The sequence below is a fragment of the Prosopis cineraria genome, unplaced genomic scaffold (assembly GCF_029017545.1).
Source record: "Prosopis cineraria cultivar Desert tree isolate PC_DT_omini unplaced genomic scaffold, ASM2901754v1 PC6, whole genome shotgun sequence".
Lineage (NCBI taxonomy): Eukaryota > Viridiplantae > Streptophyta > Magnoliopsida > Fabales > Fabaceae > Prosopis > Prosopis cineraria.
In genome coordinates this window covers 8,481,695-8,497,042 of record NW_026555337.1, presented here as the reverse complement: position 1 = coordinate 8,497,042, position 15,348 = coordinate 8,481,695, and the positions used below count along the sequence as shown (strand labels likewise).

General features: G+C 33.3%; 2 protein-coding genes across 4 annotated transcripts; both read left to right on the top strand.

The window, feature by feature from the left end:
• Positions 1-2,724: 2,724 nt before the first annotated feature.
• On the top strand, positions 2,725-8,994 carry LOC129313352 (tRNA (guanine(37)-N1)-methyltransferase 2). 3 transcript variants are annotated; one of them, XM_054956355.1, is made up of 12 exons: positions 2,725-2,968; positions 3,198-3,457; positions 3,533-3,630; positions 3,846-3,950; positions 4,545-4,607; positions 4,859-4,932; positions 5,961-6,486; positions 6,577-6,696; positions 6,926-7,060; positions 7,784-7,890; positions 8,220-8,294; positions 8,670-8,994. In XM_054956355.1, exons 2-12 carry the CDS (start codon positions 3,363-3,365, stop codon positions 8,727-8,729), a joined length of 1,458 nt encoding a protein of 485 aa, XP_054812330.1. In that variant the 5' UTR covers positions 2,725-2,968; positions 3,198-3,362; the 3' UTR covers positions 8,730-8,994. The 3 variants fall into 3 exon arrangements, with proteins under 3 accessions (XP_054812330.1, XP_054812331.1, XP_054812332.1); XM_054956356.1 differs by having other exon boundaries at positions 2,725-3,035; XM_054956357.1 differs by lacking the exon at positions 3,846-3,950 and having other exon boundaries at positions 2,727-2,968.
• On the top strand, positions 8,674-13,082 carry LOC129313353 (TIR-only protein-like). The gene is made up of 4 exons (XM_054956359.1): positions 8,674-8,736; positions 9,391-9,442; positions 12,102-12,631; positions 12,771-13,082. The coding sequence occupies exons 3-4, from the start codon at positions 12,141-12,143 to the stop codon at positions 12,862-12,864; spliced, it is 585 nt and encodes a 194-aa protein (XP_054812334.1). The 5' UTR covers positions 8,674-8,736; positions 9,391-9,442; positions 12,102-12,140; the 3' UTR covers positions 12,865-13,082.
• Positions 13,083-15,348: the final 2,266 nt, after the last annotated feature.

Sequence of the window (15,348 nt, the reverse complement as noted above, 5' to 3'; positions counted from 1 at the left end):
TACAGAAACTTTGACTCAAATTAAACTAAGGATGGAAAATTATGTTTTCCTAAAAATATCTTTTTACATGTTATATGCATGTACACACACATATTACAGGACTTGGTGCAGTGTCCTTAATTATGTGATATTAGCTGGAAATGTTATGACGCATCTTCACAATGATGAAGATGGTGGAACCCCCCTGTCTCACAGCTGAGAATTATGAAAAAGATGCTATCCATGTGTATGTGTGTGTGTGTGTATAATTGCTGCGTCTGATGGAACATATTTGCTATAATTAATTAAGCAATGACATGAAGTTTTAACCTCCCCTAAAACACAAGCAAACCCCCACCTGCAACACAATCTCTCACAGTATTTAACTCTAATCCTTATCTATTTGTCTCTCTCTGTTTATCTCATTATCTTGGAAAAACATCTTCAAATTATCACGAGTCAATTTTGGTTGGGCCAGATGTGACTTCTCTCCCAAGATATTTTTCCTTTATCCTGATCGAACTTCTGAATATCCATGGATGAATTAATGGATGTGATTAAACAAAAAGTTTGTTGAATTGAAACTTGTAATGGCCTTCTGTTTAAATCTTTCAGTTACTCCACACATATAGGGGTGGCATGAGTAGGGAGTGACCACGGCTCCTCAATTTTTTAAATTTTTTTAATGTTATATAAATGTTAAATTTTGTAGTTTACATATTTTTCAATATCAGCCTCTCTCAAAATTAAGTGAGAAAATTGCACACAGATTCAACAATTAATTACTCCCAAATCTATTAACAAATGAATGTAGTCATGTACTGTCATTTTCTTAAACATAGTTGTTAATAGACTTGACAGTAATTAATTATTTTGAGTGACATTTTAAAGCAAGTCTTCCTAATTAAACTTTGCTTCTGCCCCGATGCATAGATTCCTTTCAACAGTGTCAACTTTCCTATAAAATAACTATCCAAAGGTGAGTTTGAGTGTACACAATATCACTTAAAAACAAACTAATTGAATCCATTTCATTCTCTTAATTGATGAGTAATCTGTTTACTCTAGTTGGAAAGCATACAGGTGATCCAACAGACCCCCACAAATAATTTCATTTTGTTCAATTTTATATGTATAATGTATATAAATGATTCCAAATATTTAACATATTAGTTTCGATACCCCTATAAAATACTTAAATACATATACATGCATGTTATCCTCACGTTCTAAAATTTTTGGATTCACTAGATCGAACAGACGGGTGAAGTACGAAAATTACATAATAATTAATTAAGACTGACAAAACAGTAATCCAAAATCTTCTCACGACACCAACAATATGAATAAATGATGCCTGATGCTAAGGGACCGTTTGGAAAACCAACATTCTACATTCTAAAAGGACTTTTTAACTTTTAAGGTGTGAAATGGTGTTTGGGAAAATTTTTTTTGAACAAAAGCACTTTAAGAAAATACATTTGAAATGAGTTGAATGTGGATTTTTCAAAACTACATCCGATTGTTGTTTTAAACATGAATGTGAATCATCTAATTTTTTGTATTTATATTTGACCATGATACCCTCCATTATGGTCTTATGTCACTCATCCTTTTTGGCCGAGAGCTCACTCATCTCTCTCATCTCATCTATCTCTCCACTGTCTCTTATCCTCATCTCCTCCATCATCTAGTCATGGCAGGAACGATGATCAAAATTGGCTTTCTTTGAATTAGGTTCGTGGTTCAACGATGCAGAGCAAACCACCCGTTTTACATGTATCGGTTTTGCCTCCAAGGCAGAACAAAGAGTCCTCTTCTTTTAAAAGCATCTCTTTACAGCGTTGCATATAGCCTGAACGATGCATTTTAGCTCCTCTGCCATGTCGACAAAGATGCTGGGAAGAGAGGAACGAATCTCCAAGTAGTTGCAAGTCGGCCGAGCAATCTCGAACTGGGCGACAAAATCAATATCAAGGAAGTATGTGTTCTACCATGATGATGAATCAGATTGGACTATGTCAATGAAGTCGTAGTTACCGACGATGACCCCATTGAATGAATCCCACTTGGTCATGTGAGATGATCTCCCTTCATTTGCATTCTCTTGTTTTTCTTTTTCTTTCATTTTTCCATTCTCCACTCCCTTCTTCTGAAAAGTCAAAGATTTGATTTAAAATAAAAATAAATAAATTACCAAATTGGCCCTCCAATTTCTTGAAAACACAAAGTAACTAAAGCTAAATTAATCTAATTGAACCAACTAAAGTCTTAAAAATGAGAATAAAAATTATCCAAGTAATAAAAATGTGCCAAAAAATTGAAATTCCAAATTAACAATATTTAATTTCAATAAAATATGTCAAAATATAAATTATGATAAATCAATGTCCTTTTTTTATCACTGTATATTTAAAAGTACATTTCAAAAGCAAAATTTTTATTAATTTAAATAAATTTCAGTTTGTCAAATTAACTTTTAAAAAATATAATTAAATATAAATTTTTTTATAATAACTAATTTTTATTAAATAAATTTTTACAAAACCGACTGTTGATAGCATATTCTGACGAAATTTTATATCTGGTGACGGTTGCTCATGAGAACTCCGTGAAAATCAATACAAAAAAACCCATGGCCTTGTCATGGTGTCGTTGGGCCATAGGATAAAATGGGCCCGGCCTTATATGGTTGAAGGCCTTGAGTGAAGGCTGAACCCAAACGGGAAATGCAAATTACTGCTTCCGCTGCGGCCCGTCCCACTTGCCTCTCTTGACTCTCCGGCTTGCTATCTACTTCGCTTCTCCACTAGCGCTCTGAACTACCTCGTCTTGTCAATCATCCGAACCTCGCCTTTGAACTCCACCTTCACCAGCGCCGTCGGACAAGCATCGGGCTTCGACTCTTGCCTCCTCGTTTTTCTTCACCACGTCTGTTCTCTGTTGACCTCTTTGCTATCGCCGTCGACGCAGTTATCTCTTCCTCAAGGTCAGTTTTTGTTCTCTTCATCAATCCCCTCGACCCTTTCAATGAGGACGATTCTGAACCAGGCCAGGTCTAATTAATGATCCTTGCTTCTATATGAATTGCGAAAATTTTGTCTTTTGTTTATCCTCTGGGATTGTTGCGGGGGGGTGATGCTACAATTGTTTATCCTTGCCGATGGTCCACGTTTTGGTACTGTCTTGCTTATTTGATTTTCTTCGTCGATCTTCAGTTACTGGTTGTCAAGGTTTTCTCAAGCTGTGCCTACTGTGTGGTTGGAGCTGCCAGTCTCTTTCGTTCAACCTTAGTTTATAGCTATAGCTGCACGGAACAGTATCACGAATCTTTCTTGTAACCGTTCATTTCAACCGATTATTCTCGATTTACGTTTTACACAATGTTGGACGAGAGCAAGTTTGATGTGCATTTGAAATTGTGGGCGCTTCGAATACCTTGTCAACTGTGCAAGGTTGCCACTCGAATACTCAACGGGTACTCAATTCTCTGTTTATGGCTGAATGCTCTATCTGTCTTGTTAGTTCTGATTCAAGTTTCATTATTGTGCAGTTACTTGCTTGACAAGCCCCGAGTTAAACCTATCACGGAGGATCCAACATGCAAGAAAAATCGTTACCTTATTTTATCCGATACTGTTCAGAATCAAGGTATGCATTTCTGAACTCACACCTTAGCCTTTGAGAAATCCTTCCTTTATACGTTTTATTCTTATACATTCACAATATTATCTAGAATAATCGGGTAACATTTTATCAATACGATGCTTACGTCACTCATCATAATGCGTTTATATTTGCCAGTCAGTCTAGAGTAATACTTTCAGCTAACATTTTTATCTCACTAAATTGTCGTCACGGGTCAGATTTATCTGATATTCCAGAGCAGAAGCTTGATGAGCTAAAGGCGTTGTGTGAGATTGAAGTTGTGCCTTTTTCATTGACACTAGGGTATTCATACTGGACTGCTGGTGAGTGTGCTATTCCCCCAAAGCCTGCCGTGGAGGATGCATTTTAACCACTTCCCTTCACTTTCTTACAGGAAATGGGAAGAGGAAGCAACTTTAGATCTACCTAAATGCCTTGCCTAGTATATTAGTGTTTTGTTGAGTGGAGTGGGGTTCAATTTTCATTTAATTCTTGGGACTCAAGATTTTCTTAATTGATTGATAATAAATAAGTTGTGTTGTGGTCAATATTGTTTGGAAGTCTATAGGCAGCTGATAGCTCTTTTAAGTATTTGCTTTGAAGTTTTTTTTTCCTTGCACTGTTTGAACAACAAATGTAATTTCAATTCAGTAACCCCTTGTCTAGCATGGTAAAATTTGCTTGTAGTGTACGATGCTCTTTCGTTTCCAAAGACACAAGGGGATAAAAATTTAAAATGTTCAAATATGTATATACAGCTGCATGATTTTGTCCCGTGTTAGAATTATCATGTACTATCTATGGGCTATTAGCTAAATTGTTTGATTAGAGGTGTGTAATAATTCATGTTTCATGCAGTATTCTTACTCTCCCTTTGTTAATTTTTAAATTTTTCTGATAAGTTGCTGTTTTTGTAGATTATGTTCTGAAGCAGATACTGCCTCCCGGAGTGGAGGTGCCTTCATCGTTTGAAACAATAGTTAAGTATTCAATTCATATTGATATTTGATATAGCCTCTGGGTTATGCTCTTAAGCTTTATGTATAAACTTTTGTGTTTCTTTTTTCTTTTCTTCATTTGGTTACATGTATTTTTGTGATGAACCTAGCGCTTTTGCTTTATTAATTCTTTGATTTTTTCTTCTCTGGAGGGTGGTATGAGCTTACCAATTTTGTTTAAGTCTCTTTGGTCAGTCACTAATGGCCACCCAACATCTGTGCTAATTATGCAGGTCACATTGCTCACTTAAACTTACACGATGAATTACTTCCGTACAAGGATGTTATTGCTAAGGTTTTATATGATGTACGTTAGACTACTTCTGACTCTAGATGCAACTTGTTCAACATTTAGCTGGCTGTGTTGCCGTGAAATGCACCTGCTACTCCGTTGTTGCATATGGAGATGAGAACTTTCTCTTAAAAGATCTTTTTCCTTTCAAATGCTCTTATAATGGTCGTTATTACTCCTTTTTTTGTGTATATCAATGTAATGTTTGCAGAAATGTTGAAACTTTCAGCTTTTAAATCCCTGTTTTCTATTTTTTATCCTGGCCTCATTCTTTGGGTAAATTAGGTGTGAATATGTAGAGCTTGTTTGGTTTTTGTTTCTAAAAACTGTTTTGTAATACATTTTTTAAAATTGTTTCCAAAACAAAATAAAATAAAAATGCGTTTGGTTATGTTAATTTAAAAGCAGTTCTAGAATTAAAAAATAGACTAATAGCAATGGTTATAGACAGTTAATGGTGATGATTTATAATAGCAACTGATCAAAGTAACTGTAATTTTTAATAATCAAATGTTAGTGTATTTTAGAAATAAAAATAAAATGAAAAGAACTTGGAGTTGTTTCTATTTTTTTGTTTTTAAAATCAAAAAATGAAAACAGTTTTAAAAACAATTAAATAAAAAACACTTAGCCGAACAAGTTTTTAAACTTTTCTGTTTTTAAAAGCAAAAAACAGTTTTTAAAAATAGAAAACAAACAAGCCCATAATGTGTCTATTGATCGTGACTGTTTTTAGTAAGATACATTGGTCTTCAAAAATCTGTATGCTGGTCTTTTTGCTTCATACATAATGGATGGCCTGTTTGAACAAAGCTTACAAGTGTCTTTATGAAAAAATTTCTAGGGTCTTCACTTGACTAAATTTTCACTAGCACTTTTGGAGTCAAGAAATAATTATCTGAATGATCTGAATTTCTATATTAATGTTTACATTGATGCTGATGCAAAAATTAATCTAACTTAATATTTTTGATAGTCATCATGCATTTGTTTTATTATTTGTATTCTTTCTATTAATGTCTGTGTCGTAATAATTTGTACAGAAAAATTATCCAAGAATCAAAACTATTGTTAATAAAGTAGGGACCATCACAAATGAATTTCGTGTGCCCAAGTTTGAAATCTTAGCAGGAGAAAATGATATGATTACAGAAGTGAAGCAATATGGGGCCACTTTCAGGCTCGATTACAGTTTGGTCTATTGGAATTCAAGGCTGGAACATGAACACAGAAGGTTGGTTTCTCAGTTCCAAGCTGGGGAGACCATTTGTGATATGTTTGCTGGCATAGGTCCTTTTGCCATTCCTGCGGCACAGAAAGGATGCATAGTGTATGCAAATGACTTGAATCCAAATAGCGTTGACTATTTGAAGATTAATGCGAAGATCAACAAGGTTGATGATCGCATTCTTGCATACAATATGGATGCAAGAAACTTCATCTCCCAGTTGGTGGAAGTCCCAAAGACTGAGATTAGGATAGAATCTAATGTCCCAATGGCAAAGACCTGTGAAACTTGCAAGATGCATGACAATGCTGAATCAAATTTAGGAAATGAGAGGTTAAATGGTAATATCTTTGTAAGCCAATAACTGCAAAGTATCAATTAGTGTGAAATAAATGAGAACATGTTCTCTGATCCCAATATTTCCATTGCAGTTGAAACAAATGGCCTTGGAGATAGCACTAACACTAGTGTGGAGGATGTTCAAGGTTCAATGAGGCATGTTGCCACATCTGTAACTGCTGCTAAAAGATCTTCTGATAGTTTTCAAGGAGGTATTTTGGAGAATATAGTAAAACATCTGGTTGCTGCGGGGTGTAGAAATTACTTCGTCTTATTGTGCATAACGTTCTTCTGCAATTTTCAGCTCCAAATTTAGAGGCTCTTAAAACCATATTGTTTAACACTATTCCATCTTCCTGAAACAAGATTAAAGCATTGATACTGATATTCCATGTGATTGAAACTTGAACATAAAGCTAGCAATTATTTTCCTTATCACAGGTATCACTGAAGGTGGTAGTAGCCAAGGAAGCACAAACAAGAGAGTAAAAGGCTCTGATGTTTCTGACACCAAAACGTGGGAGCATATTGACCATGTGATAATGAATCTACCCGCATCTGCTATTCAGTTTCTAGGTAGGGGTGCCATCTGAACGTGATTTTTTTTTTTTTAACTCATTAAGCCCTTTTTACTTCTTAGGTTATACTTTTTGATGCATAACCAAAAAAAGAAAAGAAGCGAAAAAAACAGTCTAAAACAACTCCGATATTTAATTTGTCAATAGCAATAATAGAAAGGTAGAGTAAGGACTTTAACTGATTAATTGCCTATTTATAATGAAGAAATATGATTCTAGGCCTAATATGCGAAAAGAAATCCTAACCCCTATAATCATTATTCAGATCTCTAAATTGGACCCTAACTCCCTAATTAAAAGGTATGATTAGCAACACGAAACTGTAAAGTTTATCCGTGAGGCATTTGCATCACTTTTATTTTTCCGTCATCTTTTAGGAGCTCCCCTTTTGTTTGTTGTTCGGTGGTTCTATTAATTTTGATTTTTTTAAGGATTTAGTTTGATTCAGAATTTGATGTAACTTTTATAGTTTTTTATATTGACATTTGGTTAGAGTTATATATCCTTGATCTTTGTGATGAACCATTGTCTTTCTGGATGAGGTCTAACTCATTGTAAAAACCAGCCATCATAATCTAAGACTGATTTTTATCCACGTTCTTCTTGGCTGTTTTCTGTGTGATGTGTTCTGGATAATTAGATCCATCTCTTAGCAGCCTCTCTCTCTCTCTCTCTCTCAATAATTTTAGGCTAACATCTGACATCAGATTTATCCTGGCAGATGCATTTAGGGGATTAATCCAGAGGAGATATTGGCAGGGACATCTACCATGGGTCCATTGCTACTGTTTCATTCGGGCAACTGAAACTCCTGAATCTATACTAGCTGTGAGTTCATTTTGCTGCTTATGGCGCCCCCAGGTTTTTATCAGAAAAGAAAATTTGCAATATGAGAAGATAGAAGAAAAATAATAGTAATCTCATTGAGTTGTGGTTTTTTAAGATCTGCTAGTTAAGATAAATTTAGGCATTTTTCTCCTGTTAGATAGCTGGGCTTGGACAATTATAGTATCACATTTGTCTATCCCCTGTTTCACCAGTTTTTTTGTTTAGCATCGTCTGTAGTTCTGGAAGCATTTAAGAAAATGCCTTCCCATACGTTGAGTATTCTAGTAACTGAAGTCCTTTTTATTTGCTTGGACTGTTAAACTCTTCAGGAAGCAGAGTCTGCTATAAATGCTCAGATAAAAGACCCCAGATTTCATCGGGTCAGGGATGTGGCTCCAAACAAGGTGCTGATATTTCATTATCACCATTAAACTCGCTTGACTTGTGCAATTCCTTGATACTCCCTCCGTTCTATAGTATCCATTTTTTTAAAGCCCTGGTCCTTTTTCACAGTACCTTGTTCGAAATTCTAAGATGTTTTATAAGATATTTCCACATATACCCCTATTTAATGATTCTTTCCCCAACCCATGAAATGATTTTATCATCATAAAACATTTAATTAGCGGCAAATTTTAGAAAGAAGGAAAAAACATTGAGACACAACTAACTTTCTTGGTCTCTATCATTTTGGTATGTGCATTATATTTAGGGACAGAGAGAGGACATAGACTGTGTGTAATGATCCACTAACTGCGTCATTTTTCTTAATTATTCAGGCAATGTATTGTTTAAGCTTCAGGTTGCCAGAAGCATGCTGTGGGGAAGATGCTCACTAACATTTTGGTTAGCTTGCCAGTTTAATATCCTTTTCTTTTCAGGGTTCAACTGAGCCATGCTTGTGCATGTTGAATTCTTTTCCTTTCTTTCTTTCTTTCTTTCTTTCCTTTTTTTTTGTAAAAAGAACATCCTTTTCTTAGTTCATTTTTCTTGAGACAAGTTGTATTCTAGATTTCTAATACATTTTAACGATAGCGAATTACGTTAGCATCATGTTTTACATTTTTGAAAATAAATTGAAGTGAATACATGACTGCGATATTTTGAACTCTGGTCGTACTCTTATACATGTGGACGCATGCGCGTGCATGCATACCTATGCGTTTACTCTTTCCGTCTCTTTTTTATTGGACAATTTAATATACTTTTCACCAATTCTTATTCATCTTTTCACAAATGTCTTTAATTAAATACTATTCCCCCATATTCTTTCTTAATTAAAGCATCATTTTCAAAGGGTATTTTTTAAGAAAAAAAATTAGATTTTGTAAATTGTCTTTAGAGACACTAGGGGTTTCAGGCCATCCATCCACTAATTCTCTCAATTTTTTTTTTTTTTGGGAAAATGTCTATGATTTGATCCCCTGGATTAATTGAGAGATCCAAGTCCTGAGTTATAATAATTTATTTCAATTTCTTATATGTAATGGGCTTTCTTAGGGCTATGGGGACAAGGACAGGGGAAGGCTAAGCATTATACTCATACACGAAGGTACTTGTACATATTTTATTCCTGTATACGCGTGCAAAGGTAGGAATTTAGTATTTACTTTAATATTAATGTAGAGATTAGCGTATCATAGTATATCTTGTGGAGTGACCTGGATATGCCCTGTCATAGTAACTTAATTTCTTTTTTTTCAAAAAATATATTTATGGCTGCGTTTTAACTTCAAGTAAGAATCTAACAATAGGAATAGGAATGATCTTTGATCCAGACAGGAAAGTGGCAAGTATAGCTAGAAAAGTTGATAATATTTAGACTTCTATATGGTTTTCTTCCCAAGTCTCAAGTCTTGGCCAAAAATTCCGAAAACATGGAAATTATAAATCTCGCATATTTTCATAGCAATGGAAAGACCGACATATACTTTTGAAAACAATCATTTGTCAAATTAATCTCCTGAAAGAAATAATCTTTTAACATCTTTCTCTCATACTACTGAATCACAAGTGTCCATATTTGTACTGCCCCCCCTATGATGATGTTGACTATTATCATTGATCTCTGATGACGAAAAACAAAAGGAAGAGTTAAATTTAAAGTCAGGAAAAAGACAAAATATCACAAAAATCCAACAGATACAGTGGAGCACCGGTGCATTATACCTTGACTCTTGCATCAAACATTAACCGATTGTAGTAGGGTTAAGGCAAATTGCTAAAAAGGAGCAAAGGACCGAATGAGCCAAAAACACAGAAGAAAAGGTGTAGAAAAATCAAGATAAAGTGCAGATTTTTTTTTTGGGGGTGTGTAGACTTTGCATACTTTGTCAAATATTGAAGTCTGCAATTGGTTTTCTATGTTCTGCATTTTAATTTGCTTTTTCTGCAATTTTTCCTTTCTGTTTTTTAACTGGTCTTAAAGAGAGAATTCTTGATCTTTTTACTAATTAAATGTTTTGGCCATTTAATCCTTTTTAGCATGACATGTCGGTTACTACTAACCACCCACGGAGTCAAAAAAGAACATGCACTTTTGGTCCTTGGGATCATATTCTTATACTATAAAATGCGTTGCTTCCATAGAATTCTTGCATAGGACACGTTGGATTTAGGTCAGGTGGAGTAAATAAATATAAGTGTAGTTGAACTTATTTCATTTGTTCTTTGTGGCCAACATCTGATGACTGGTTTGTATTTGATCGCGAGAATTCGATGCGTTGCTTCCATCTAATAATTTAACGCCCAAACCTACACGGAAATAAATTATAATAAAACGAAGGTGACATTTGGAACCAAGCTTCTAGCTCTTCATTAATTTACAAGAGCATAACAAGTTTCATGTTCTTGCGTATATCCATTCTATTCTAATTATTATTACATATATATACCGAGAAATTAATAAATATTTATTATTTATAAATAGTCATGCAACAAGCTAAGTATTATTCTTCTAATTGCCAGCTTGAAAGTTTTCCTTGGGAATCATAGTATAAAGAAATGATCCTACTTTGAAATTCTACACACGAGGATGCTTCAGAAGCACAAGATCTTACATGAATTACTGACCAGTTATCTAGCTAGAGACCATTAGAGTAAACTTAAATCTAATGTCTCTCTCTCTCTCTCTCTCTATGTATGTGTGTGTGTGTGTGTGTGTGTGGTCTGCATATTTTTGGTCTTCAAAGATGTACATATGGTGTTACTTAACTAAATAGCAGCAAATTAATGTGTTAAAATAAAACAAAATTTCATGTTACCGTATAATTTGTCAATTTTAATATTCGCTTGCTTGCATTTAAACTCAAACTTTATGGATAGTGCTGGGGCGATATTATTAGTTTCGTTAATCTCTAATAATATTTACATTATTAATTAGTCTTTGATAAACTTAAGTGGTGTGCAAGGAAGTTAAACCTCAAAATTGTGACAGTATAAAAGAATCAAATTAAACGGGACTTTTGGGGGCCTGACTTCCCTTCACAACCAATGAGCAAAGGATATTCTATCTGGTGTGTCATAAAATAGTATAAAAGGACAACGTGGTCAAGTCCAATGAACAAAATAAAACAGAAGATGAAATTACTGTGAACATGCGCCAAAACGTGTCTCAGTTTGTTCTTTATCTAAAGCGATTAATTAATTAATACCGTTCTGCTCATTCATCTTAAATCCTATAAATTGGATCTATATAATATAAAATTAAAATCTTTGGTTATTGATTAAATTTGTTATAATTTTAAAAATAGAAAAATATTTTTCTAATAAATTCTACTTATAATTTATTTATTTTTTTGAAAAAAAAATATCTAAGCATGGTTCAACGGTTCCAGAAAGTTGAATCAATTTATTTTAAATATATGTTAGAATGCTAAAACATGCTGCATTAAATAAGTATGTAAAAACCATGTCATTTAGTCGGCAATAGAATTTTGATATCTAGTAATGCTGCATTCGAATATTATATATCTATCATGGTACGGAGTGCCAAATTCAGTTGCTTTGCAGCCAAAATCCACAAGTGATTATAAAACGTTAGATTCTAAAGGCTTCTTTTCCATGAGAATTCTGAATTGGTTTCAGGAATCAAATATTCCTCAGAACTATTCCCCAGAAACCCGCAGAGAAGAAACCTCATGAATCTCATGAGTTCTACTACTTCTATCTATATATAGAGACCTAATTCTATCGCTAAATCTACTCTACAGCTCTCTTCCCTCCAAAACGACGCAAACTCATTAAGCATTATGCATTATCGATCGGTGGCCCTGAACTTCCAAGGCAGGATGTTCAGGCCCCATCCTGCACCAAACCTGCTCAACAATGGTCGCTGCGACGTGTTCATAAATCACAGAAGCATCGACACCAAGAGAACTGTGGCTACTCTTCTCTACGACCATCTTCGCCGGCTAGGGTTTTGTCCTTTCTTGGACAACAAGACGATGAAGCCTGGAGATAAGCTCTTTCACAAGATCAATAACGCCATTTTTGAGTGCAAGGTTGGTGTCGCTGTCTTCTCTCCTCGCTATTGCGAGTCCTTCTTCTGCCTTCATGAGTTGGCTCTCATCTTGGAGCGCCAGAAGAAGCTGATCCCCATCTTCTGCGACATTAGGCCGTCGCAGTTGCGGGTTGCCAACAACGGCAAATGGACGGTGGAGCCGGAGGGGCTCCGGCGGTTCGAGTGGGCTCTAGAGGAGGCTAAGTACACTGTCGGCCTCACGTTCAACTCCTCCAGAGGGTAAGGTTAATTATTTAATGAAAGGATCATTAATTTGATCATACTTACAAAATAAAACTCACATCTTAATTAGCAAAGGAAAAAGAAAAAAGATTTTTTTTTTAAGTTTTCATGGATTTTTTTTGGTGTGGAAGTGCAGAAACTTCTCAGACATTGTTAGCAGCGCTTCTGATATTATCATCAGCACCCTCATGGAGCTAGAGGATGAAGAGAAGCTGCCAATGGTGGTTTGAATAGTAATGATAATATATGATTAACTTTATTTAATTATTACATATTTTCCCATCCTAGTGATTTTTGTGGATCTAAACGCCGTCTCGCCCAGATGTCACTGTTGCACACGACATGTTGTTTATAGTATTTTAGGTTTTTTTTTTTTAAAAAAAAATTGTAATGATGTTTGTGCTTCTAGCAGTATACATACTGTACATATTATCAAAGGTATGTAATGCTGTATCTGGTGGTTCTGGTTCCTCATTCACTCTTAATTTTATGGGCAATTTTCATTTCACTTCTCAATGCGTTTTGTTCTATTTTTTAAAAAAATTATTTTATAATATTTCTTTGGTGAACTTGTCTTATTATATAACTTGATGATACTAAGATGTACTTAATGAAATAATGGTTATATCATCTTGAATTAAACTTGGTATATTATCACTGTCAAGAATTAGGAGGAGCCAAACTGAAACATATTAAGAAGGAAAAAACATTGTAATGATACAAATGGGCTCCTTCTGGTCCTATCTATTTATGAGATAGATGGAAGATTTTTTGTTGTTGTCTCATTTCTAAGTTATTAAATTTTCATAACACATTTTCATTTTACATTCCATTAAATTATTGGTGGAAGAAAGATAGAGCTATAAAAGATGATTATTTTTCCTATAGAGTAACAGTTTGCAGAAACAAATATAAGATAATTATAGAACCATTCTGTATAGTTTAAAATATAGGACGATTGTAAACCAACTGATTTATATGAGGTTTCAGATTCAACCAAATCTAAAACCTTTGAGTCTATATAGGATGATTATAGTCATAACCGCACGTCTTTTAATATCTATGGGTGTCCATATAGGTTTTCTTTAGTTAAGGAAAAAGTTAAAAATTTATTAACATTTTATATAACGTTAATAAGTATTAAGATTTTTCTTAATTTTAATAAAACATGTTGAAAGTAATTTATAAATATGACAAGAGAAGTAATTTACTACTTATATGTGAATAGAATACTATTCTTATCCATAAATTTTACTTAGAATAATAAAATTGGATGGTGAATTCCTTGTAATTCTTCCAAACTTGAAATGCTGGAGAAATATAGCGGGGTTTCGTCTGCCGGCTTGAAATGTTGAAGAAATCAAAGTCAAACTCACAATGTCTTTGAGGAATGAACAGTCCAAGAAGGTTTTTCGAAATTGCAAACAAGGCCCCATTTCATTAATTATTTTATTTGATAAAGTATTTATTCATGTTTAGAAAGCTTTCGAAAATTTCATGCCAACTTCATTACTGTCCTTGTGATTCAAGAAATTGGTTAACATCTATGAAGGTGTGTACAGCTAAACTGAAATTAATTAATTAATTAAAATATCATCTCACCTTTACTCATGGAAAATGAAAATTCTATAACTGTCGTATTTGGTATATGAAAAAGTACTTTCTAAAAAAGGAATAAGAAATAATGTACCTATTGCATTTTTTTAGACACATTTTCTTAAAAAAGGGTACTTTCATGTACCAAAATGCATTAAAGATATTCAGTTTCCACCAACAAATATCACATTTTAATTGATCTGTTTTATTTATTTTAAAAAAACAGAGTTAGAAGAGTTAGAAGAGAGAAATGTTAAAGAGTATCAAATACGTTGCCTCCTGACTAAACCATTTTCTGAGCTTGAATTTGTGTGAAGGTTAAAAAAAAATTTTGAAAAAGCCTTCCGTCTTTATAAGTAAGAGGTTTTTTAGAATTTTTTTTACTCCTAAGTATAAAAAATTGTGAGTATGTTTTTAATGAATGAACCATTATATAAATTAAAAAAAAAGATAAGTACTCTCGTTAATTTATTTTAAAAAAAGAGATTCACTTTTTATTTACAATAATTAGAAGCAAAATTGAAATGTTTTGTGTTTTTAATTAGATAACTAATTTTTATTAATTTATGTGATTTGATTAAAAATATCTTATATATAAAAACGGAAGGAGTATCTCTTAAATTAGTCTAACAATACTCGAATTTTATTCAATTCAACATTATTGAATATCAAATAATCAAATATCAAGTAATTACTATTAAATCATGTAAAGAAATAATTATATTAAAAAATTTAAATGCATAAAACCCTCATAAATTTTGAGACAGTTGCATATAATTATTTCATTTTTAAATATTTAAAATTAACTTTCATAACCTTTAATTTTATTTTTTTAAAGCCCCTTACTATTAATTAACTCTGTTATGTTATTAATAAAGTTTTTCATGTCTGATTAATTTTTATTTTGTTAATGAAATACACATTACACATGATATAAAAAATGTTTTAATTAATTTTATAACACAGTTTAAGTAGGGCCAAAACTATAATTTTTACTTTTAACATACATGATGATGCTCTCTCTCTTTTTGTTGAAGGACTTTGTTGTCAATATTCACTGTTATAATTTAAGAGAAAAACTGTGAATTCATTATTTTTTATTAAAAACCCTTTTGTAT